This window comes from Otolemur garnettii, unplaced genomic scaffold (assembly GCF_000181295.1).
Source record: "Otolemur garnettii isolate 467f Iridium unplaced genomic scaffold, OtoGar3 scaffold00189, whole genome shotgun sequence".
Taxonomy (NCBI): domain Eukaryota; kingdom Metazoa; phylum Chordata; class Mammalia; order Primates; family Galagidae; genus Otolemur; species Otolemur garnettii.
The window spans coordinates 2,573,896-2,596,885 of NW_003852584.1; the positions used below are offsets into that span (position 1 = coordinate 2,573,896).

Here is a 22,990-nt window from a genome sequence, read left to right on the forward strand (position 1 = left end):
TGCCCCACTATTTTTTTTGTTGTTGTTGCAGTTTGGCTGGGGCCAGCTTTGAACCCGCCACCCTCGGTATATGGGGCCAGCAGCCTACTCACTGAGCCACAGGCGCCGCCCCCTTCCTCCATCTTCAAGGCCAACAGTGTAGCATCTCCACATCTCTCTCTGCTCCAGCCTCATGTGACCTTGTGTGAGTGTGTGTGTAAAGCCTCTCTGTGCCTCTCTCTTATAAGGACAGTTGTGATGACATTTAGGGCCCACCCAAATAATCTAGGATAATTTCTGCATCTCAAGATCCTTAACTAAATCATGTCTGCAAAGTCCTTTGCTGTATAAGTTAACATTGACAGGTTCTGGGGATTAGGACCTGGATATTTGGGGCGGGCGGAGGATTCTGTTATTCATCCCACCATTTTGAAGATACTGTAGGAGAACTGGAATACTGAGTGATGAGTTATACAGAATGTCTGACTCTGGGCTGGGGGCTGGGGTATGCAGTGTGTAGGACACAGCCTTTTCAGAGTTGCCCAATCTAGGGCAGGGTTGCTTAATCTCAATGTTTCCGACATTTTAGGCCAAATACTAGTTGGTTGTGGTGACTATCCTGTGGATTATAGGGTGTTTAGTGGTATTCCTGGGCTCTACTCAGCAGATGTCAGTAGCAGCCCACCAGTAACATCTCAGACATTGCCACATGTCCTCTGTGGAGGAAGGGGCAGTAAACTCACCCCTGGTGGAAAACCACTGGTTTGGGGGAAGGGATTAGGCATGTGAGTAGCTGCTACAACTTAGTTTAGTTATTTTTTGTTGTTGTTGTTATTCAATAAAGTTTTATATGGTTGGTTGAACCCTGTACTTGCATCTTCACCAGCAGCTGGGGCATCTCCACCTTGGTATTTCTGGTGTAAATTACCTGAGTTCTGTGCTTTGAAACCAGTCTGATAAGTCCTTTACTAAGGCGCTCCTGAAGGGCTGCCCTGGTCAGGGAACCTGGAATCTTCACTCTCAGACACCACAGATGGGGTTGTAAGCTTATAGTTGGGAACTTCCTTACGGAGTTTGTCATACAAGACGAGGTTGTTGAGCTTGTCCTGAACTTTGCCTTTGGATCACTTCTTCTTTTGGCCTTGGCCCCAGATTTGTACACTGGGATTTGTTTTTCTTGACCGACTTTCTGGCATCTTTCTTCTTCTTGCTGTCCTTGGGCTGCATTGCAAAGCTCGGAGAGGAACTGCCACTACTGCAGCCCAGCTGAGATCTACAACTTGTTTTAAACGCTGTAATAGGCAGAAGCTTTGGCCCTTATCCCGGACAGAGGAGGAAGTGACAGCTGAGCTGGGACCTGAAGGCTGGGTAGGAGATAACGAGGTGGGGAAGGGTCATGCCTTTAGGGTGCTGAGAGTGGTTTGTATGGCCCAAGGACAGGGCTGCTGGGGGATGGCCTGTATAGAGGCCGGGAGCAGATCCTGGGGAGGGGCTCATGGACCAAGTTCTAGAGCTGCACAGTCCACTAGAACTTTCTGCAATGATGGATGTGTGCTGTATCTGTGCCATCTAGTATGGTGGCCCCTGCGGCTACTGAGCATTTGAAATTTGAAACTAAGGGACAGACATTTTCACATTATTTAATTTTAATCAAATAGCCACATGTGGCTCTGGCTTTGCATGTTACACTTCTAGAGTTCGATCACCACTGAAGAATTTTGCACAGGTAGTGATATAATCAGGATTGCAGGATATAGGACTAATCAAGCAGCAGAAGGGAGCATATCCTGGGAGTTTGGACAAGGACATTGGCAGGCATGGTGGAGAGATAGGGCCCAGAGGCACTCAGGAGGTAGGGTCAGCCTGGTCGGAGGTGGTCAGGATGTGAGATGGGGACAGGAATAGTCAAGGGTGATGCCCAGGCTCTGGTCTGGCGACCTAGGCAAAGGAACACTTAGTGGGGAAGGGAGGTAAGCTCAGAGTGGTCCTTGTTGGCTTGTGATAGGACATTCTAGTAGTTGGGTACAGTGGGCATCTGCAAGGAGGGCCCTGTCTAGGGAGTCATCAGGGCTGCAGTCAGACCTGGGAGGCAGCCGCTGTGTGTTTGTGAGAGCCACACATCCCAGAATCCTCTGGTATGCCTAATGCAGATTCCTGGGTCACAGGGGATGGGCAGGCCTGGGAATGTGAATTTAAAATATCACCCTCAGTTGATTTAGATGTGTAGTAACATAGAGGTGGTTCTAAAATCCTAAGAATAAATGAACTCACCCAGAGAGCAGTGTGGAGAGGGGTTTCTCAACTGATGGACTTTGGTCCAAATTTTATTTGGATTATCAGATGGGTCCATGATACAAAAAGTTAAGAATTACTAATATAGACTGAAAATTGTTATTCATAATTCCTTCTAGAAACGGGTTTCAGTTAGACTTTTAAGGGAGGTGGAACTGTGGAAGGTGTTCTGTAACAAGAGGCCAGGGTATTGCATCTGTTTCTTCCTTTACCACTTGCTGGCTTTGTGATTTGGGCAGGTCATCTTGCCTTGTAGAGCCTCCATTGATCTGGCTGTAAAATGGGGACAGTTGTACCAGACTGACTTGCCATGTGGATGCCGTACAATGTATTCAGTAAATATTTATCTAACACCTGCTGGGTGTGAAGTACTGGGCTAAACCCTGGGGATGGAGATGTGGTCCTTGCTCCTTCTGTCCCTGGTTCCAGGTCAGTGAGGTGCTGTGGGCGTGGGGCCTCTGATGGGATTAGTGGGAGATGTGATTCCGCAGCACACAGCTGAGCAGGGGGGGAAAAGTTGGCTCTGGTGCTGTGTGTGTTTTCCCCCAGTGGGCTCACTTTTAATTTTTTAATTTTTTGCTCTTTTTTAATAGTGATAAAACACAACATAAAATTTACTATCTTACTCATTTTGAATTGAATGGGTTAGAAGTGTTAGGTTTAGTCATACTGTTGCGAAACAGAACTTTTTAATCTGGTAGAACTGAAACTCAGCACCGTTAAACATCTCTCCTCCCCCTAGTTCCTGGTAACCACCATTCTACTTTCTGTCTCTATGAATTTGACTACTCGAGTCACCTCATGAAAGTAGCACCATACATATTTGTCATATGCTTACTTCACTGAGCATAATGTCCTCAAGGTTCATCCATGTTGTAGCATGCATCAGCATTTCTTCCTTCTGAAGGCTGAATAACAGTCCATTGCACGAACAGTCCATGTTGTCTATCTGTGTCTCTGTAGACAACTATGCTGCTCCCACCTCTTGGCTGTTGTGAGTAGTACTAAAATGGATGTGGATGTGCAGATATCTCGTCGAGACCCTGCTTTCAAGTTTTTTTTTTTCTTTTGGATATCAGAGGTGGTTCTATTTTTAAATTTTTGAGGACCCACTGTATTATTACCTATAGCAGTTGCACCATTGTACAGTCCCACCAATAGTGTCCAAGGGTTTCAGTGTCTCCACATTCCTGGCAACAAAGTTGCTTTCTATAGTTGGTTTTTTTTGTTGTTTTTCTTTTTTTGAGACAGTCTCACTATATTGCCCTGGGTAGAGTGCTGTGGCGTCACAGCTCACAGCAATCTCCAACTCGGGCTTAAGCAATTCTCTTGCCTCAGCCTCCCAAGTAGCTGGGGCTACAGGTGCCTGCCACAATGCCTGGCTATTTTTTTGTTGCAGTTGTCATTGTTGGCTGGCCTGGGCTGGCCTGGAACCCACCAGCCTTGATGCATGTGGCTGGCGCCGTAACCCACTGTGCTACGGGCATGGAGCCTGCTTTCCATGTTTTTGATAGTAGACATTCTATGTGGGGTAAGGTGGTGTCTCATTGTGGTTTAGATTGGTATTTCCCTAATGATTAGCGATACTGAGCATCTTTTCATGTGGTTAACACTCACTCATATATGATCTTTGGAGAAATTCAAGTGCAACTGACAATTTTCTGAATATTAACCCCTTGTCAGATATGTGATTTGTAAATATTTTCTTCCATTCCACGGGATTGCTTTTTTGCTCTGACGAATACACCCTTTGATACACACACCTTTTAAGTTTGATATAGTTGAATTTGTCTATTTTTACTTTAGTTGCCTTTGCTTTCAGTGTGGAATTATGTGTGTGTGTTTTTAATTGAAATTCATTTATATACCATGAACTCACCCTTTTCAAGCATACCATTCAATGTGGTTTTAAGTATATTTGCAAGGTTGTGCAATAATCATCACTATCTAGTTTCAGAACTCTTTCTTCATGCCGAACGGCAACCCTTTACTCATGAAGCAGTCACTTCTCATGTTCCCCTCCCCCACTTATCTTTCTGAATTGTCTATTATGGACATTTTATATAAGAGAAATGCATGTGTTACAGTACTCAGAGAAACAGACCCACTAGAATATATACAAATATAAAGAAAGAGATTTATTTTGAGGGATTGGCTCAAATGATTTTATGGAGACTGAGAAGTCCCACAACAAGCAAGAGGCCTGGGCAAGCTGGTGGGCATGTATGTTAAGAGAAGGTCACATGATAACTCTGTTTTAGCAGACCGACTTACAGTGAATGTTGTAGGCTTTCAGCTGCCTCGAGAAGCAGGAGGAACCTGGTCGAGGTTTGGATCTCAATCATGCCATTCCCCAGCCAAGTGACTACACCACACAGTGTGGTTATGGGTTTGAGTCGATGGACACCTTGGGAGACACATGTGAGCTTTCATATGAAACTTTGTTTCCTTAGCTTTCTAGAAGGATGCAGGGCAGGGGACATAGCATCTTTAGCTCGGTGGGAGATCCAGCCACTGCCCCCACCCCAGCTACTTTTGTTTCACCATGTACATGGCCCTGTTTGGCTGCCATGGGTAAGAGCCAAAGTGTGTGGGTCATGCTGAGTCCTAGAAGCTACAGCCTCTATTTCCCACCAACCTTTTCTATGAGTCTTTTCACCCAGGCCCAAGGCCTGCTTGCCAGCGCACAGTTCCTCCAGCCCAAGGCAGTGAGCAGGCAAATAGAACAATCCCTGTGAATTCCCAGTGCTATGGCAGGCACAGGTCATTCCCGGGCAGGCTTGATGTTCACTCTCTACTCAGAGTGAGATTATATATATATATATATTAAGACAATTTCACTCTGTCATCCTTGGTAGAGTGCCATGGCATTATAGCTTACAGCAACCTCAAACCTTGGGCTTGAGCAATCCTCTTGCCTCAGCCTCCCAAATAGTTGGGACTACAGGTGCCTGCCACAACACCTGGCTAGTTTTCTATTTTTGGTCGAGTTGGGGTCTTACTCAGGCTGTTCTCAAACCCTTGGGCTCAAGCAATCCACCCATCTTGGCCTCCCAGAGTCCCAGGATTCTAGGTGTGAACCACCATGCCCAGCCTACTCATAGTGATCTTGAACTTGAATAATGAGCACTGGACCTCCTGGAGCCTGAGTTTATTCATTTGTAAAATGGGCATAATGTTGGCTCTATTATAAGGTCATGTAGAAACTAAATTAGATATGTAATGAGACTAGGAAGGCCCCTGACTCCACATATAGGCTTTGGACATGGCACCAATTATTCTGACTGTAGGTGGGATGTCCATATCCCAGACTGGGGTGGAGGTATGTCCTTGGCTGGAATAAGACATCACCCTGGGGTTTTCCCAAAGTTGGGAACTGTCCCTCCTGTGAAAGTTATGTTTATGCTTTCCAGGTACTATCTTCACAAAATTCCTCTGAAACCAAAGGATTCCACCCAAAGTAGAACAGTCTCCTCCTGCCCCGGACAGATTTCTTGAATCGGATTTTGGTCTCAATTGTTAGAGCTGGTTGGTTTGCAGGGTTTGGTCAGTGTTGCAAATTGAGAAAATGGTCTCTCGTCTCAGACACGACAAGAAGTCCCACGTTAGTAGGGCCAGGCCTTCCAGCAAGCTTCACATGAAATAGCAACTACCCTGCACATTCCTAACTAGCCCCATCAAGTGATGTTTTGTCTTTCAAGAAGTCTTCCACAATGAGTTTATCTTCTCATTTTGGATACAGAAGCTGTCCTCAAAAGAAGCCCCAGATGAAAATGTTGGCTGCTTTGGGGGGAAGTTATACTGGATGAGAAATCATAACAGTAGACTCTTCTCCAGCACTTACTGCACGCAGGCACTGTGCCAGCGTTCTCCTTAGGATAACTCATTTTATCTGCATTACAAGCCTATAAGGTAGGTACTGTCATTTTATCAGAGTCAAGGGTAAAGAAACTGTGGTAAAGGGAGAGCTGAGTGACTCGTCCAGCATCACCTCGGACACTTCAAGGAGGAAATCTGAGCTGGCAATGGTGATGCCTGCCTATAGTCCCAGCTACTTGGGAGGCTGAGGTGCAAGGCTCACTTGAGGCCAGGAGTTCAAGGCCAGCCTGGGCAACATAGTGAGACTCCATCTCCAAAACAATTTTTTTTTTTTAATGGAGGGGATTTAAACCTTTGGAATCTGGCTCAGTCCATATCTTATATTACATTGTGCTTAGAGGAGTCAGATACTAATACAGAGCAAGATGCTTGGGGGTAAGCTTTGCTGTGGGGACAGCAGACTCAGGGCTCCATCTTATGCTGACCCTGGGGAGTACTTTTTATTTCCTTGTATAAATGAGAACACAAAATTGGTCCCACACATGGGAACAGTCTCTCTGCCTCAACACTGTTGTTATTTTGGGTGGGATCATTGTTTGTTGCCAGCCCTCTAAAATCTGTTTTGAAAAGATAGAAATTTTACACATAAGCAGGTCCCAACAGAGCTGATTGTTTAATTTTAAGGAAGACCCATGATTACCAAGGAAAATAACCCACAGAATCAAGGAACTAGACAAATTTCAGTTCTCTTTGATTAGGACACGGCATTCAGCATTACATATCTTGAAATTAACTCCTCACATCTAAAACAGCTTGACTTCCCCTTCTTTATATTTCTTGTTCACATGAAATTATTGCATAAGCTGTGTCCACAACAAAATCACTGAAGGGTGCTTTCTGTTGACCTGTGACCCACACAATCTGAGAAAGCATTTGGGGACAGGAAGGGGACTGACGGTTCCTTGATGCTTCATTCGGGCAGTAGCTTGGCTGCGTGGACCCAGAGTACCTAATTCACTCATTTATTCATGCCAGGGTTGGCACTGCTGACATTTGGGGCAGGTCACTCTGTGTGGTTGGGGCTGTCCTGTGCATGGCAGCTATTTAGCAGCACCCCCAGCCTTGCCCGGTAAATGCCAGGACCACTCCTTCACCCACCCCCACCCCCGCCCGGTCCAGTTGGGACAACCAAAAGTGACTTCAGACTTTGCTGGGGGGCACCCCAGATTACCTCTTTGAGAACCACTGGTTTATTATTTTGCTTATACATTTATTTATCAAATCAAACAACAATTTTCAAGGGCCTTTGTGTGCCGAAGCACTGTTCTAGGGGACACAGGGCAAAACAGGCAGGCCTGGTTTCCTGCTTTCATGGAGCTGATATTCTATTGTAATTAGGAAACAGATGATAAACACATAAGCAAATATCTAAACAAAGTAACTTCAGAGAGGGGTAAGTGCTATGAAAGGGAATGTGATAAGAAGGGACCCAGGAGCAAGGCATGCTTAGGTCAGGGAAGTCAGAGGAGGGAGATGCCTGTGGACTGAGACCTAGGGGAGGAGGAGGAGCTGAGCATGGAGAGGTCTATGGGAGGAGAGTTTTGGCAAAGGAAATAGCATGTGCAAAGGTCCTGAAGTTGGGCAGGTGGTTAGTACATTCTGGGGATTGTCAGAACAGAGTCAGGGCGTAGAAAGGGGGAGAAGGGGATGAGAAGACAGGGATTCAGTTGGGGAGGGATCATGTAGGGCTTTGAAGAGCCCAGTAGAGAAGTGGAATTTTGTCTGCATTTAACAGGGCAGTCTTTGGAGAGGTTTGAGGAGAGCAGGGATCTCAATGACTCAAGGGATGGCTGCCTGTGACTGCAGGTGGCCTGTAGGGCAGGAATGGAAGCCTTGATATCTGTTAGTAGGCCAGTGAAGAGGGCCCAGAGGGAGATGCTGGTAGCTGGGACTAGTTGAACTACAGGGGCACACTCAGGAATGTGGCTTGTGTTGACCTTTGCCCCAGTGTGTTGGGGCTTCTTCAACCTCTGTGGACTGCCACCTGGCTTTAGTGCCTTCCTGTTGGCTGACTTTCCTTCCAGGCTTCTGGAAAGTCAGTTCTGGGCCTCTCTGCTCTTTTCTCCCTCTCACTTAATAGCTCTGAGTGTCCTTTTGAAAAGAAGTGTGAGCACAGCTGCCCTCATGGCCTCCTTCCCTTACCCACAGCTCCCCTCAAATGAGGCTAGGGCCCCTCATTTCATTCACCACCTGTTTCTTAGAGGAACCCAACTCTCTTTGTCCTTCCCACCTTATGAAACCTCCTGACAAAACATAACATGCCTCATACAGAGTTAAACTCTTCAACATGAGAGCTTGTAATAGTGAGCTATTGCTGCATAACAGCTTTCCCCCAACTCAGCAGCACACACATTTATTATCTCACACTGTGCCTGAAGGTCAGGAATCAGAGCAGCTTAACTGGGTGGTTCTGGCTCAGGGTCTCAGGAGGTTGTAGTCATCCCAGTGCCCAAGTGGGCTGGAGGTGCCGTTTCCAAGACAGTGCCCTCACATGGCTGTTGGCTGGAGGCCTCAGGTGCTTTGGGCCTCCCAACATAAGGCTGCTTTCTCAACATGGCGGCCGACTTGCCCCAGGGAGAACAGAGAGAGTGATCGAAACAGAAGCCGCCATGTCTTTGATAACCTAATCTCATAAATGACATATATTCACTTTTGATATAACTGTTGGCCATGCTGATGATCAGCCCTGGTTCGTTATGGGAGGTGATTATACAAGGTATGAATACTAGACAGTCAGGATCACCAAAGGTCATCTCTAAGGCTGGCTACTAGAGAGTCCCACCCAAAGAAGGAATAAATACATGGGTTGTCTTTTACAGTGTTAAGAGGTGAGATCTTGAGGCTGGGTGAGGTGACTCACACCTGTAATCATAGCACTCTGGGAGGCTGAGGCAGGTAGATTGCCTGAGCTCACAGGTTTGAGACCAGCCTGAGCCAAAGTGAGACCCTCATCTCTAAAAATAGCCAGATGTTGTGGTGGGCACTTATAGTTCTAGCTACTTGGGAGGCTGAGACAAGATGATCGCTGTAGCCTCAAGAGTTTGAGGTTGCTGTGAGCTATGACACCACTGTACTCCACCAAGGGTGACAAAGTGAGACTCTGTCAAAAAAAAAAAAAAAAAGGTGGGATGTTTAAGTGGTGATTAGGCTGTGGGGTTCTGCCCTTATGGGTGGGTTTAATGGCTTTATAAAGGGGCTTGCAGAGTGGGTTCTCTCTGTTGGCTCTTCTGCCCTTCTGCCACTTAAGGACCAATGTTCCTCCCCTCCAGAGGACACAGCACTTGAGGTGCCATTGTGGCAGTGAAGGCCTTGATCTTGGCATTCTCAGCCCTGAGAACTATGAGAAACAACTTTCTATTATTTATAATTTTCCCAGTCTACCGTATCCTGTTTTTGCAACACAAAACGGACTAAGATGGGCTTGGCACTCATAGCTCAGTGGTTAAGGGCGCCAGCCACATATACCTGGGGTGGTAGGTTCAAACCTGTTTAGCCTGGGCCTGCTAAACAACAATGAAAACTGCAACAAAATAATAGCTGGGAGTTGTGGAGGGTGCCTGTAGTCCCAGCTACTTGGGAGGTTGAGGCAAGAGAATCGCTTAAGACCAAGAGTTAGAGGTAGCTGTGAGCTGTGACACCCCAGTACTCTGAAGGTGACATAGTAACACTCTGTCTCAAAATAAATACATAAATAAATAAATACTACCTGGCAAGACAGAAATTGGTACCAGAGAAATGGACTGCTGCTATATAATAAAGTACCTTAACAGTGTGGCAGAGATGGGAAGATACAGCCAAGCGGTGCCAAAGATGGATGGCTTTTGTCAGAAGCTACGAGACAGGCACGGGATGGTTTCTCCCTCAGAGGCTCCAGAAGGAAGCAACCCTGCTTTGATAACCTAATCTCAGAAATCAAGAAATACCTCATGCAGCAATAGCTCTTGATTTTGGACTGCTGGCCTCCAGAACTGAGAAAATACATTTCTGTTGTTTTAAGTCACCCAATGACTAGTACTTTTGTGGTGCCTGTGAACAGCTCTAGTTAATCTAGGGGACTACATTTCTTCATACCTGCTATCCTCAGTGTGGTCCTTGGGCCAGTATCCCCTGGGCTGGGTGTGGTGGCTCATGCCTGTAATCCCAATATTCTAGGAGGCCAAGGTGGGTGAATTGCTTGAGCTCAGGAGTTTCAGACCAACCTGAGCAAGAGAGAGACCCCATCTCTAAAAAATAGTTGGGCATTATGGGCGGGTGCCTATAGTTTCAGCTACATAGGAGGATCACTTGAGCCTAGGAGTTTGAGGTTGCTGTGAGCTCCAATGCCATGGCACTCTACCCAGGGTGACAGAGTGAGACTCTGTCTCAAAAAAAAAAAAAAAAAAAAGCAGACTCTCAGGCCTCACCCCAGACCTGCTGAATCAGAATCTTCATTTAACAGGACCACCCAGGAATTCATACATGGAGAAGCTTTGAGTCCTACAAAGGGAAAATGGTGGGGTGGAGACACCCCAATGCAAACGAATGGTTGAATGATTGAATGCTGGCTGCCTACTGGGCGGGATCCTGGATCCTGAGCTCCTGATGTGATTTCTCTCATGTGATCTCCCTGGTGCAGGAAGAAGTTGGTGCGGTGTGTGCGGTCATAGGGTGCATCCTGCACTGTTCCAAGGAATATGAGTCACAGACTTGAATGAATGGCGCCCCCTGGGGCTGTGCAGCCCAGCAGCTCTGACTCGGATCATCCTGATGAGCAAAGTGGGACACAGGCTAACTCACTTGCTAGGTCACACAGGTCCTCGGTGCTGGAGCAGGGTCTGAACTTGTCCCTTGGGCCTTCTTCCTAAGGAAAGCCAGCGAAGTCAGGGCCTTTTCTTCTCCTGTCGTTTTCCTCCCTTTGTAAAAATAGTGGTAAAACATACGTGACATAAAATCAACCATCTAAACCAAGTTTTTCTTTTTTTTTGGCCAGGGCTGGGTTTGAACCTGCTATCTCCGGCGTGTGGGGCTGGCACCCTAGTCCTTTGAGCCACAGGTGCCACCCCATCTAAACCATTTTGAAGTACACAGTTCAGTGTCATTTAGGGCATTCACGGTGCTGTGCACCTTCACCACCGTCTAATCCCGGAGCATGTTCATCTTCCCAAGAGAAAACCCTGCATGCATTAGCAGTCCCTGCACTCTCCCCCCAGCCCCCGGCAATCCCCAGTGTGCTTTCTGTCTCTACAGATCAGCCTATTCTGGACATTTCATATAAATGGAATCATGTGACAGTTGACCTTTCGCATCTGACTTTTTTCACTTAGCATAATGTTTTCAAGGTTCATCTACATTGTAGTATGTATCAGCACTTCTCTCTCTTTTTTTATTGTGGTTAAATCTGCATCACATCAAATTTACCATTTTAACCATTTTCAGCGTACAGTTAGTTCAGTGATACTAAGTACATTCACATTGTTGGGCAACCGTCACCACCATCCATCTCCAGAACTTTTTTCCCCATCTGAAACATTGATGTCTATCCCCATTAATGCAACTGGCCCCCATCCCCTTGCCAAGTCCTTGGCAATCCCTCTTCTACTTTCTGTCTCTATGACTCCGGGCTATCCCACGTACACCATATGAGTGGAACCATATTTGTCCTTTTGTGCCTGACTTCTGTCACACAGCATCATGTTTTTAAGGTCTGTCCAACTGGGCATGTGTAAGAATTTCATCTCTCTCTCTTTTTTTTGAGACAGTCTCACTATGTCGCCCTCAGTAGAGTACTGTGGCATCACAGCTCACAGTAATCTCAAACTCTTGGGCTTAAGCAATTCTCTTGCCTCAGCCTCCCACGTAGCTGGGACTACAGGTACCCACCACAATGCCTGGCTATTTTTTTTATTACAGTTGTCATTGTTGTTTAGCAGGCCCAGGTCAGGTTTGAACCCATCACCTTCGGTGTATGTGGCTGGCACCCTAACCGCTGAACTACGGGTGCTGAGCCTCTCTCTCTCTCTCTCTTTCTTTTTTTTTTTTTTGTTGAGACAGAGCCTCACTCTGTTGCTTTGGCTAAAGGGCCATGGTATTATCATAGTTCACTGTAACCTCAAACTCTTAGGCTTAAGTGATCCTTCTGCCTCAGCCTCCTGAGTAGCTGAGACTACAACACCTGGCTAGATTTCTATTTTTAGTAGAGATGGGGTTTCACCCTTGCTCAGGCTGGTCTTGAACTCCTGAGCTCAAGTTATCTACCTGCCTCAGGCTCCCAGGGTGCTGGAATTGCAGGAGTGAGCCACTGCGCCTGGCCAGAATTCATCTTTTTATAACTGAATAAATATCCTGATGCCTGCCTAGACCAGTTCTGTGTCTCCATCCACCTGCTGATAGATAGACTGAGTGTTTCCACTTTTTGGCAGTGGTGAATAGTGCTACTATTAACAGTGTTACTATTAAGGATGTGTACACATTTTTGTTTGGATACCTCTTTTCAATTCTTTTGGGCCCCCATTTCTTTAGAGCTTTCACTAAAAGGATCTGGTCCACAAGTCCAGTAGTATCAGGACAGGCTGTGGCTGGGCCGTGCTGGTTCCTCTGTAGTCCCCAGGGGTGAGTGAACACTCCTGAACCACGACTTGCTCCCACAGGCTCATGCTTCTACCCCGATACTCAGCATACCCAGCCTCTAAAGTTGGGAGGTCTCTTTAAAAAGAAAGAACAGAAACAAGAGGGAAAAGCTGTGGTGACCACAGGGAAGTCTGTTCTTTTATTTACTTCCACACACAAACCTCTAATGTGCTGACCTTTGTATGGAGACTAGAAGCACTTGGTGATCAGCCTCTACTCTGACCTCCCAGTAGTCCCCAAACCTGCCCGGTGCAGGCTTGGCTCTCAGAGGAGATTTGCTGTCCTTGGAAGCAAGGAGCCAGAATTGGGAAGGATGACAGAGCTGATGATGTATCTGGGTCATTCTTGAGGAAAAAAAATCAAATTTAGCCCAGAAGGTTCATCCCCTGGGTTCATGCAGACCTCTCAGTGATCCTGAAGGGTTTATAGGGATTTTTGCTTTTTAGGCTTGGGATCTTTAAGTCCTTTCTGCTTTGTTCCTAAAACTGGGTTCACCTTGAAAATGGAATAGAGGAGGGCTCTTGAGTTGTCACCCAATACAGATCACCTGGGAGATCTTTTTAACATGCAGACTCTGGCTCAGGAGGTTGGGGGATGGGGCCGGTTCTGCATTGCTATCAAGCTCCCAAGATAAGGGGAGGAGATGGTGGCTGAAATGACAGGATTTATTTCTTCTGGGCAAATATCATCTTAGCAGTCTTCCTCCAGCACTTGGGGGTCCCTTTGCACTCAGCACCTTCATAATAGTACCCCACTATTAACAGAGAAGCCACCTGACTGTAAATGGGTGTCAGGGCTGAAGAAATAAATAGCAGCACCTTACTTGTTTTTCACAATGGGGGAAAAACACCCATCCAGCAAAGGACATCCAAAAAGAGCATCAGTGATCCGGGGTTTTTCTCTTTCCTCTGCCCTCATGACACAAGCAGTAAGTAGAGTGTGATATTGGCCCAATCACCTCAGTCCCCCGACCTCATCGTAGGCATTTTATCTCCCAGAAGCCAGGCAGCTGAGTTGAACAGTAGTCTCCCATTTATAGGTGGGTAACAGGAGGCACAGAATGGTTTAGTGGCTTGTCCAGGGCTGTGTCCCCAGCAGGGATGGGGCAGGCATGTGATCTGGACTTGCTAGCTCTCGCTGGACCTGTGGGGGAGGGTTGGACATTTGTACTCCACAGAGGGGTGGCTCTTTTCTTTTTTATTTTATTTTTGCAGAGGAACTGATGAGCCCAGAAGAAAGGACTTGCTTTCTGGAATTTTCCTCATGCATCCAGCTGTGATGGCCAGTTACTCAACTGGGATTTTTAGGTCTGAAGTTTTTTTTTTTCTTTTTTCTGGAGTACAGTTGGGTCACCTAGACACTCAGAATATCAACTGTGGGCTTGGTTTATTCTGAAAGGCATCTTGTCTCAATGCAAAGTTGAGGCTGCTTCTGCGGATATCTTTTTGTTTTTCTACTTTTTAATTCAAATTTACATAAAAGTACAGAGAACTGTGAACCTGATGTTCCCGTTGCTCCAGCCACCGGGACTCATCTTCACCCCTCCCTTATGCTGGAAGCACCTTGGAGACATCATCTCAGATGCTGCTTTTTTTAGCAGCACAGAAAACCAAGAAGGGAAGATAATGCTTTTCCTCAGACCTTTACCAAGCCCAGGGGCAGGAAGCTTTCCAGAATGTCTGAAAGATGACAAAATTTAAAATACAGTGTTTGGCGAGAAATTCAAGTTGAAGATGATCTTTAAAAACCGCAGCGTGTGAAGCTGGCGTTGTGGGTCACACCTGTAATCCTAGCACTCCGGGAGGCCAAGGTGGGTGGATTGCCTGAGTTCACGGGTCTGAGACCAGCCTGAGCAAAAGCAAGGCCCCATCTCTAAAAATAGCCGGGAATTGTGGCTGACGCAGATAGTCTTTACCAAGGGTGACAAAATGAGACTCTGTCTCACAAACAAACAAAAAAACCAGAGTGTGGTTTTCAAAGTAATTTAAATGATAAATAAGAGGCAACTTTAAAAAATGCTGTTAGATTAGTGCTGAATTTAGGAGGAATCAACTTCTCCCCCTCACCACCCTCAAGGGAAACCTGCTTTAGGAGTTATGGAAAGGTGATAGACCAAGTCTGACAACTAAGTCCATGAACTCATCCTGGAAAAACTGCTATAAACTCCATTGCAGAGTATCACTACCGTCACCAGAGGGCCAAGGGGAGGACTTCAAAGGTGACTGTAGTGATATTCAGCAATGAGGTATGCAGTACTTACCTAGGATGAGTTCACTAACTTAATTGTTCATCCTCATCTATGCCTCTGGACGCCGTCCCCTCCCAAGTGGATACTATCTAGATGGACACTCCCCACCTGTGTCCACCCACCATATAATTTGGGATCTATTTTTTTTAGAGCAGTTTTATTTAATAAGTTTACAGGTAAATTGGGGAGAAAGTGGAGAGGATTACTACATATTCCCCTTCTCCCCCTCCGCTGCCCCCACTAACATCCTGCATTAGTGTGGCTCTTCATGTTGTACATTCTGAGTTTGACCCATGTACACTACCATGTACCCACCACCGTAGGATCACGCAGAGCAGTTTCACTGCCCTAAAAATCCACTGTGCTCCACCCTCTCAGCACCCACCTCGAGCCCCTGGCAGCCACTGATCTTTGTCCTGTCCCTCTGGCCCGCCTTGTCCAGAATGTTGTGTGGCCCTCACTGTCCGTGCACACAGCCTTTTCAGACTGGCGGCTTTCACTAAGCAATGTGAAAGCACTCTGGGCTCCTCGGGGCCTTTCTGTGGCCTGGCAGCTCATGTGTTGCAGTGTGGAATGACATTCTCTTGTCTCAGCTGCCACAGTTCATCCTCCCCCACTGAAGGATGTCTTAGTTGCTTCTGAGGTTTGACAATTATGAACAAGGCTGCTGCTGTAAACATGTATCTATTGATTTTTTGTGCGCGGATAGAAGTTCTCTTTTTTTCTTTTTGAGATAGGGTCTGTCTCTGTTACTTCAGCTAGAGTGTACTGTTGTCGGCCTAGCTCACAGCAACCTCAAACGATCTTCCTTCTTCAGCCTCCTGAGGAGCTGGGAGGTGCCCACCACCATGACTGGCTAATTTTTCGGTGTTTTTGTGTAGAGACAGGGTCTCACTCATCCTCAGGCTTGTCTTGGACCCCTGGCCTCAAGCAATCCTCCCACCTCAGCCTCTGAGAATGCTAGGATTACAGGCACCTGGCTGGGGACTTAAGTTTTCCTCTCATTTGGGTAAATGCTGAGGAATGTGACTATTGGATTATGTCACATGTAAAATTCTGAAAGTGACTTGCAAAGATTTGTTTTTAGTCAGTGACTTTGAACAGGAACTATTTTTTTAAATTAAGGTATATCATGTATCAAGTGAAGCTCACTGGTTGTAAGTGCAAGGTCCCATGAATTTTTTTTTTTTTTTGCAGTTGTTTTGGCTGGGGCTGGTTTTGAACCTACCACCTCCAGCATATGGGGCTGGCGCCCCACCCCTTTGAGCCACAGGTGCTGTCCCAGGTCCCATGAATTTTTATACATGTGTGTCCAAGAGATCAAGATACTAGGCATCCCCACATCTCAGCACTACCTGCTTCACCCCCCAGAGAGAACACTGTCCCAACGTCAATACCATCCTTTCATTCGGCCAGGCAGGCAGCAACCATCCCGCAGCCTTTCAAAGTAGATTGGGGTGGGGGTGGTGGGAGCAGGAAGGAGCAGTTTGTTTCACCTGAGTTTGTGTGGAATGAATGGAGCCTAATTTTGTCATCAGATTGTTCTTGCTGATCTAGAGCAAGGGTTGGCCCACCGACTGGATAAATATTTCTTGTTTTGCAGGCCAGTGAATGAGGGGGTTTGGCTGTGTTCCAATAAAGCTTTATTTACAAAAACAGGCAATGGGCCAGATTTAGCCTTTGGATTATAATTTGCTGGACCCAGTATACAGCCATGCTTTTCCTTTGTGAGATTCATGTTCAGGTCCCACCCTGAATCTGTGCACAGTGTAAGATGTCTCCAGGTGACTTTCATGCACATTCAAGGCTGAGAACTTACTGTGTTCCCCTCCAGGGAGGAAGACGGTAGGTGTCCTGGGATCCAGACTGTGTACATGGATATACAAACAGAGGGAGGTTGAACAAAAGCCCATTAAGAATCTCCCCATCTCGGCCACACTTTGAGTAATTTCATGTCTGCCTTTCAACATCATGTCATTTTATCTCCGCTTCTTGACATAACTGGTTTCTTTCTGGCTGGCAGGTGGGAGGTGGGGGTGGTGGATATTAAGTAGAAAATACCACCTATTAAAGTGGGGCAGGATGACAGTTCTTCTGGGGGAACATGGGGGGGGGATCACGAGCCTTGGGGAATCCCGGCAAAGATGAAAAGTAGGCCCCTCAGGAGTGAAAGAAAGTTGTGGTCATAAGGGGGAATTTTAACAGTTTGACTCTTGGTGGTGGAGCTGTTGTTGCCACGCTAAGGACAGAGATGGTGACAGCTGTTGCCCAGGGTTGAGCATGGCATATGCTTCTGGCACTCCGTATGTGTCACCTTCACTCCATCTTTCCAGTGTTCTTGGAAGTGGCTCCTGTTGGCATTTCCATTTTGCAGAAGAGGATTCTGAGGCACTGTGGGGTTACATAGCTGAGGGAATGTCACAGAGCTACTCAAGAGTGGAGCCAGGACTGGAACCCTGGTAGTGTGACAACCAAGCTCATGCAGCTCCTGGGCAGGACTCCTGTGCTGTTTGCCTTGAAAGGGGCAGCCTCCTGGGTGGGGGTTGGAAACCAGTGGTGCCGGGAAGTGAAGGTAATGGGTGGCATGGGGCCTGCTCTGTGCTGCCGAGGAGTCTGGAGGACAGCAGACCCCACAGCGGGCAACAGTGGGCAAGCTGAAGCCACGGCCTTCAAAACTCTTAAAACTAGAAAACTGCTCTGAGACATTAGTCTCAGCTGGGGGCACAGGCTGGGCAAACTCCAGAGCTGGGCAGAGTAGAGGAGCCTGTGTAAGACAGGATCGAGGCAACATTTTGAAGTGCATAGGTGTCTCGCCCACTGTGTTTTGGGCTTTGTTTGAATAATAATTATATCTTCCATGTAGTTAATTAGGACCCAGCTACATGGAAGCTTCCAACAGTTGGAATTTTTTCTACATTTTATTTTAGGAAAACCACAGACAAAAAGAAAAAAGTATGTGGGCAGGGGATTTATTTGAACACATTCACTTCCATGTTTTACCCTTGATCTGCACACTTACGTCATGGTCTGACCTCTTTTAAAATCTATACATAGATTTGTTACCTCTGTGTTATTCTACAAAGAAGGCAGATGTTCCCAGTGATCCTCATTGACTCGATTACGAGATTCCACACACCAAATATATTTTACGAGAATCTAAAATGCCAGGTGCTATTAGGGATATAAAAAGTATCTTAAACATGATCTGAGCCCTGGAATAATTTTCAGTCATTAGAACAACATTCACTTATCTTTGGGACAAGGGACAAAATTGTGCAGACAGCAGAAAAATTCTCAATAGAGTTTAAGGGAAAGGGGGTAAGAGATGTCCAAGAGTCTTATCCTCTGGACTATTTCAGGACATTTTGAAGTTCTACGTGACCACATCTGATTATTAAATGCTAAGTGCACTTCCAGGGCTGGTTTTCATCCAGGCCACCGTGGGAGCCTCTCATCCGAAAGGCATAGATGAGATGGTTCTGGTGAAGGGCTCTTCTTCCTTTCCAATACCATGAATAAATGTAAAATGTCACTAGGAATTCTGCTTCTGCATCTTCACTGATGTTCCCTGAGGAGTCAGGAACCCCACCATGTTATAGGCGCCTCTGGTTTGCTTACTCAGACCCTGTTTCTTCTCAGGGGGAACCAGCAGTCTCTTCCTCCCTGCAGTTCTGCCCTGGACCTCTCATTGTAAGGAGCCCACAATATTTTGTAACTCTAATCCAGAGGTTGTAAGCTGACAGCTTGCAGGTCAGTGAGAAACACAGCCTGTGCTGTTTTGTTAAAATGATTAGTTGCTATCATTTAAAATCAGATTCCCATTGCAAGTCTGTATTTCTGGCTTCTTGTGAAAATTTCAGACCCGGCAGTGCGAATCTGGTTTGCACAGCTGCCTGGTCTAACAAGTCACCTCTCCTCTGTTCTTCCCTAGCACTGAGGTGCTCTATTCATTGCCACTGGGCTTAGGCTGCTGTTTTCCTGATTGTAACTGAGTATTACTCTTTCCCTTTGTGCTCTATCAAAATTGGGACACCACAGAAAGGATCAGGAAGCCCCAAGTGTCTCCTATCTGGCCTATATAACCCCTGCCATCACCTGCTTGACCCCTGTAAGCATTTGTTATCTGCTCTAGATAATTCTGTGATCCTTTAAATGAAAAGTGTCTCAGCCCTTTCAGACTTGCTGAAAAACTGAACACATCTGATGTAGGATGGGCATGTTTCCCCTTGGCTTGCTCTCTTATTTCCGGCCAGGTCTGTGTCTCAAGGCAGAGGGAACAAGAAACGTCTTCCCCCAAGGTTAGATGCCAGCATTCAAGCGCACCACTGATTGATTCATAAGTCCCAGTCATTTCCCTCTGTCCAGGAACACCCATCCCCGATGACAAGAGACGGCTGCCCCGTGGGCTGCACGTGAGCCAGGGACTCGTGGGAAAATCCAACCCCTGCCTTTAGGGAACTGGTCACCATTGCTGCTAGGGCAGTGACCACCGTCACGTTTCACTTCAATGATGCTTATGTTTCAAAGAGGCCAAGTGATATTTGGAGTCTAGTTAGGGGAAAGTACTGGATTCTTTGAAGGGGAGAGACAAGTTTCAGCTTGAAATACTTGGGGAAAATACTGCCTTGAGTGATGCTAATGACCTGGCGAGGCTGAGAGGTGGAGTGGGCACCTGGAGTGAGGGGCCTCGGGTTCTTTTCTAGGCACCCCTTGGCCACCTTCTTCCACCTGTTTTTCCGAGTGAGTGCCATCCTCACCTACGTGTGCTGCGACTGGTTCAGCAGGAGCTTTGTGGGCTGCTTTGTCACTGTGCTGGTCCTCCTGTCCTTGGACTTCTGGTCTGTGAAGGTGAGGCCCTCTTCTGGGAATTCACTGCTCCTGAAACTCGGAGCATAGGGGGATGTTCCCAAGCACATGCGAAGAACAGGTACTTTGGTTTAGAATGCTGAGACATAATCAAGAATGCTAAGCCACTGTCACTTAAAATTAGAATAATGCGGTGTAGTGTGTTATAAATGGCTTCCCGATGTCAAGTGACATGGTTGCACATATGTATATAAATAAATGACAACCCCCTATGGCTTTGGATTTTTTGGTATAATTTACATATATACTGATATATATAATATATTGAAAACACGTATAATTATGAATATATAAATACAGTAGAACCTCTGTTAAGTTGACCACCCAAGGGACTGTAACAAACTGGTCAGCATACAGAGGTGGTCAACATAAGGAACTAGGCCTACAGTACTGATACGAAAATTAGGTCCTTGGCGCCCATAGCTCAGTGAGTAGGGTGCCAGCCACATACACTGAGGTGGATGAGTCTGAGCCCGGCCCGGGCCCTGCTGGACCATGATGACAAATGCAACAAAAAATAGCTGGGCATTGTGGCAGGTGCCTGTGGTCCCAGCTGCTTGGGAGGCTGAGGCAAGAGAATCACTTAGGCCCAGGAGTCTAAGGTTGCAGGAGCTGTGATGCCACAGCATGCTACCAAGGGCAACGTAGTGAGACTGTCTCAAAGAAAAAAAAAGAAAAAATGAGGTCAATTGGAGGAGGTGGTGGGTGTAAGGAGGCAGTCAGCTATGAAGGGTCTGCTGTATACATATTTGGGGGAAGGAGAGTGTATCACGTTTTAAAGTTAGCTAAGTTAAAAAATCAGAAGCCTCAAAAATGAATGAGAAACCACTACAGAGCAATACCCTTTTTCTTCCTGCTCCCAGTACGAGTGTGACATGAACTGGTGGCTTTTATTTCATTTATCAATACAGTGATGATGACGCTTTGCCCAGGGCCTCCAACAGTGATTTTGTCCATTGTCCTCAGAATGTAACTGGGAGACTCATGGTGGGCCTTCGATGGTGGAACCAGATAGATGAAGACGGGAAAAGCCACTGGATTTTTGAAGCCAGGAAGGTATTCTTTTGAGTTTTGTGTGTGCCTATCTCATTTCTGCCCTACACAAAATCTACTGCTCCTGGCACTCCTTTGAAGCACGCGTGTAGCAAAGGTGTGTGTCAGAGGAATGAAAAGCGAGGTGCTCGTGTGCAGCCGTTCCCGTGGGTTCTGAAAATCACACTGCTCTCCCACGACAGGTCTCTCCAAACAACATCGCTGCCACGGAAGCAGAAGCGCGAATCTTCTGGCTCGGCCTCATCATCTGCCCCATGATTTGGATCGTGTTCTTCTTCAGCACCTTGTTCTCCCTGAAGCTGAAGTGGCTGGTGAGGCAAGGCCTCGGCTTGGACGCTGCTTTGACATCTACAGGAAGTTTCAGGAAGAGGCTTTTGTTTTTGATAGATTCGATTGTAATGGTTTTATTGAGGAATAATTCACATTCCATATAATTTACACATCAATGTGTATAGTTCCGTGGCTTCCAGTGTTGTCACGGGTGTGGAGCCATCGCCACACAATCAATTTGGGGATATTTTCATCACCCATCAAAGAAAATCTGTTCTCTGTACCTATTATCTCCTATGCCTACCTATTCCCCCAATGCTCGGCACCCACTAATCTTTCTGTCTCTTCAGTACATTACAGATATGTGGAGTCATGTGGTCTTTTGTGACCGACTCCTCTCACTGAACATACTGTCAGGTGCATCTCTGTTGTGGCAGGAAACAGTCTTCATCCCTTTTTATGTATGGCTGAATATATTCCATTATATAAAGAGGCCACATTTCATTCACCCATTCATCAGTGGATGGTCATTTAGTTGTTTATACCTTTTGGTTATGAATAGTGCTGAAAGAAGGGAGTTTTTTTGAAAAAGAATATGACAGCCTGGCACCTGTAGCTCAAGTGGCTAGGGCACCAGCCACATTCACTAGAGCTGGCGGGTTCGAATCCAGCCTGGGCCCATCAGACAACAATGACAACTACAACCAAAAAAAAAAAAAAATAGCTGTGGTCCCAACTGCTTGGGAGGCTGAGGCAAGAAAATTGCTTGACCCGGGAGTTTGAGGTTTCTGTGAGCTGTGACACCACGGCACTCTACCCAGGGTGACACCTTGAGACTCTGTCTCAAAAAAAAAAAAAAAAGAAAAAGAATATGACATTCTACCTTGGTCAAGGAACCCCTCTAGGTAGGAATAAGTTTACCTTTGAGTTCTGAAATCTTATGCCAGAGGCATCATAATTCATTGTCCTGATCTAGTCCATTCATTGAGAAAACAAAATCTCCATACAGAGTAAGATAACATTGTAATAAAAAGTGTGGCCTCTGGAGTTTGGATCCTGGCTTGAACACGCTCTAGCTCTGTGACCTTGGGCAGCTTTGGATTCTCTGTGCTTCAGTTTCCTCCTGGTCTGGCTGGTGAAGGCAGCAGTCTCTTGGGTTGCTGATGAAACAGCGGGGTCCACAAGCACTTTAAGGGCTCAGGGAAGCCTGGCTATTACCATTGTTAGTTTTAGGCCAGAGCCTGTGCTCTGGGTTGAGAAGCATTTCTATGAATCTCTCAGAAAGTTCTCTTGCTTTGTCTGAGTACAGGCTCTTGTGATCGCTGGAATTTCTCTCCAAGCTGCGAACCTGTACGGCTACATCCTTTGTAAGATGGGAGGTGAGAGTGACCTCAGCAAGGCTACAGCCAGTTTTTTGCCCCAGGCGGTATTCCAGACGGTGAGTTACTATGGTCTAACTCCTGGACCACTCCCCTCCAGATGCTCAAACTACAGTTGGCACTGCAGTTTGTAATGTTTTATCAATATCAGCTGGGCTGCCATTGTTTTGTTTTTTAATTGTTGTGAAAGACACATAAAATTTACCATTAAGTATATAGTCCAGTAGCGTTAAGTGTGTTAAGTACATTCACACTGTCGTGCAACTATCATCCATGTCCACAACTTTTCCATCTTCTCCAACTGAAACTCTGTCCCCATTAAACATTAACTCCCCCTTTTCCCTCTCCCCCAGCCGCTGGCACCCTCCAGTCTACATTCTATGGGTTTGACTGCTGACCTTCTATAAATGCAGCCAGA

The 22,990-nt window shown here is 46.4% G+C and overlaps 1 protein-coding gene across 1 annotated transcript in view; it reads left to right on the forward strand.

Annotated features, from left to right (window-relative positions):
- The window catches only part of TVP23A (trans-golgi network vesicle protein 23 homolog A), a 34,599-nt gene that overhangs the window by 9,953 nt on the left and 1,656 nt on the right, over nucleotides 1–22,990 (forward strand). The window contains exons 4-7 of the mRNA XM_012812099.2: nucleotides 19,708–19,852; nucleotides 20,837–20,926; nucleotides 21,106–21,234; nucleotides 22,503–22,631. Of these exons, the coding sequence (XP_012667553.2) occupies nucleotides 19,708–19,852; nucleotides 20,837–20,926; nucleotides 21,106–21,234; nucleotides 22,503–22,631 (493 nt within the window). The remainder of the gene's footprint in view (nucleotides 1–19,707; nucleotides 19,853–20,836; nucleotides 20,927–21,105; nucleotides 21,235–22,502; nucleotides 22,632–22,990) is intronic.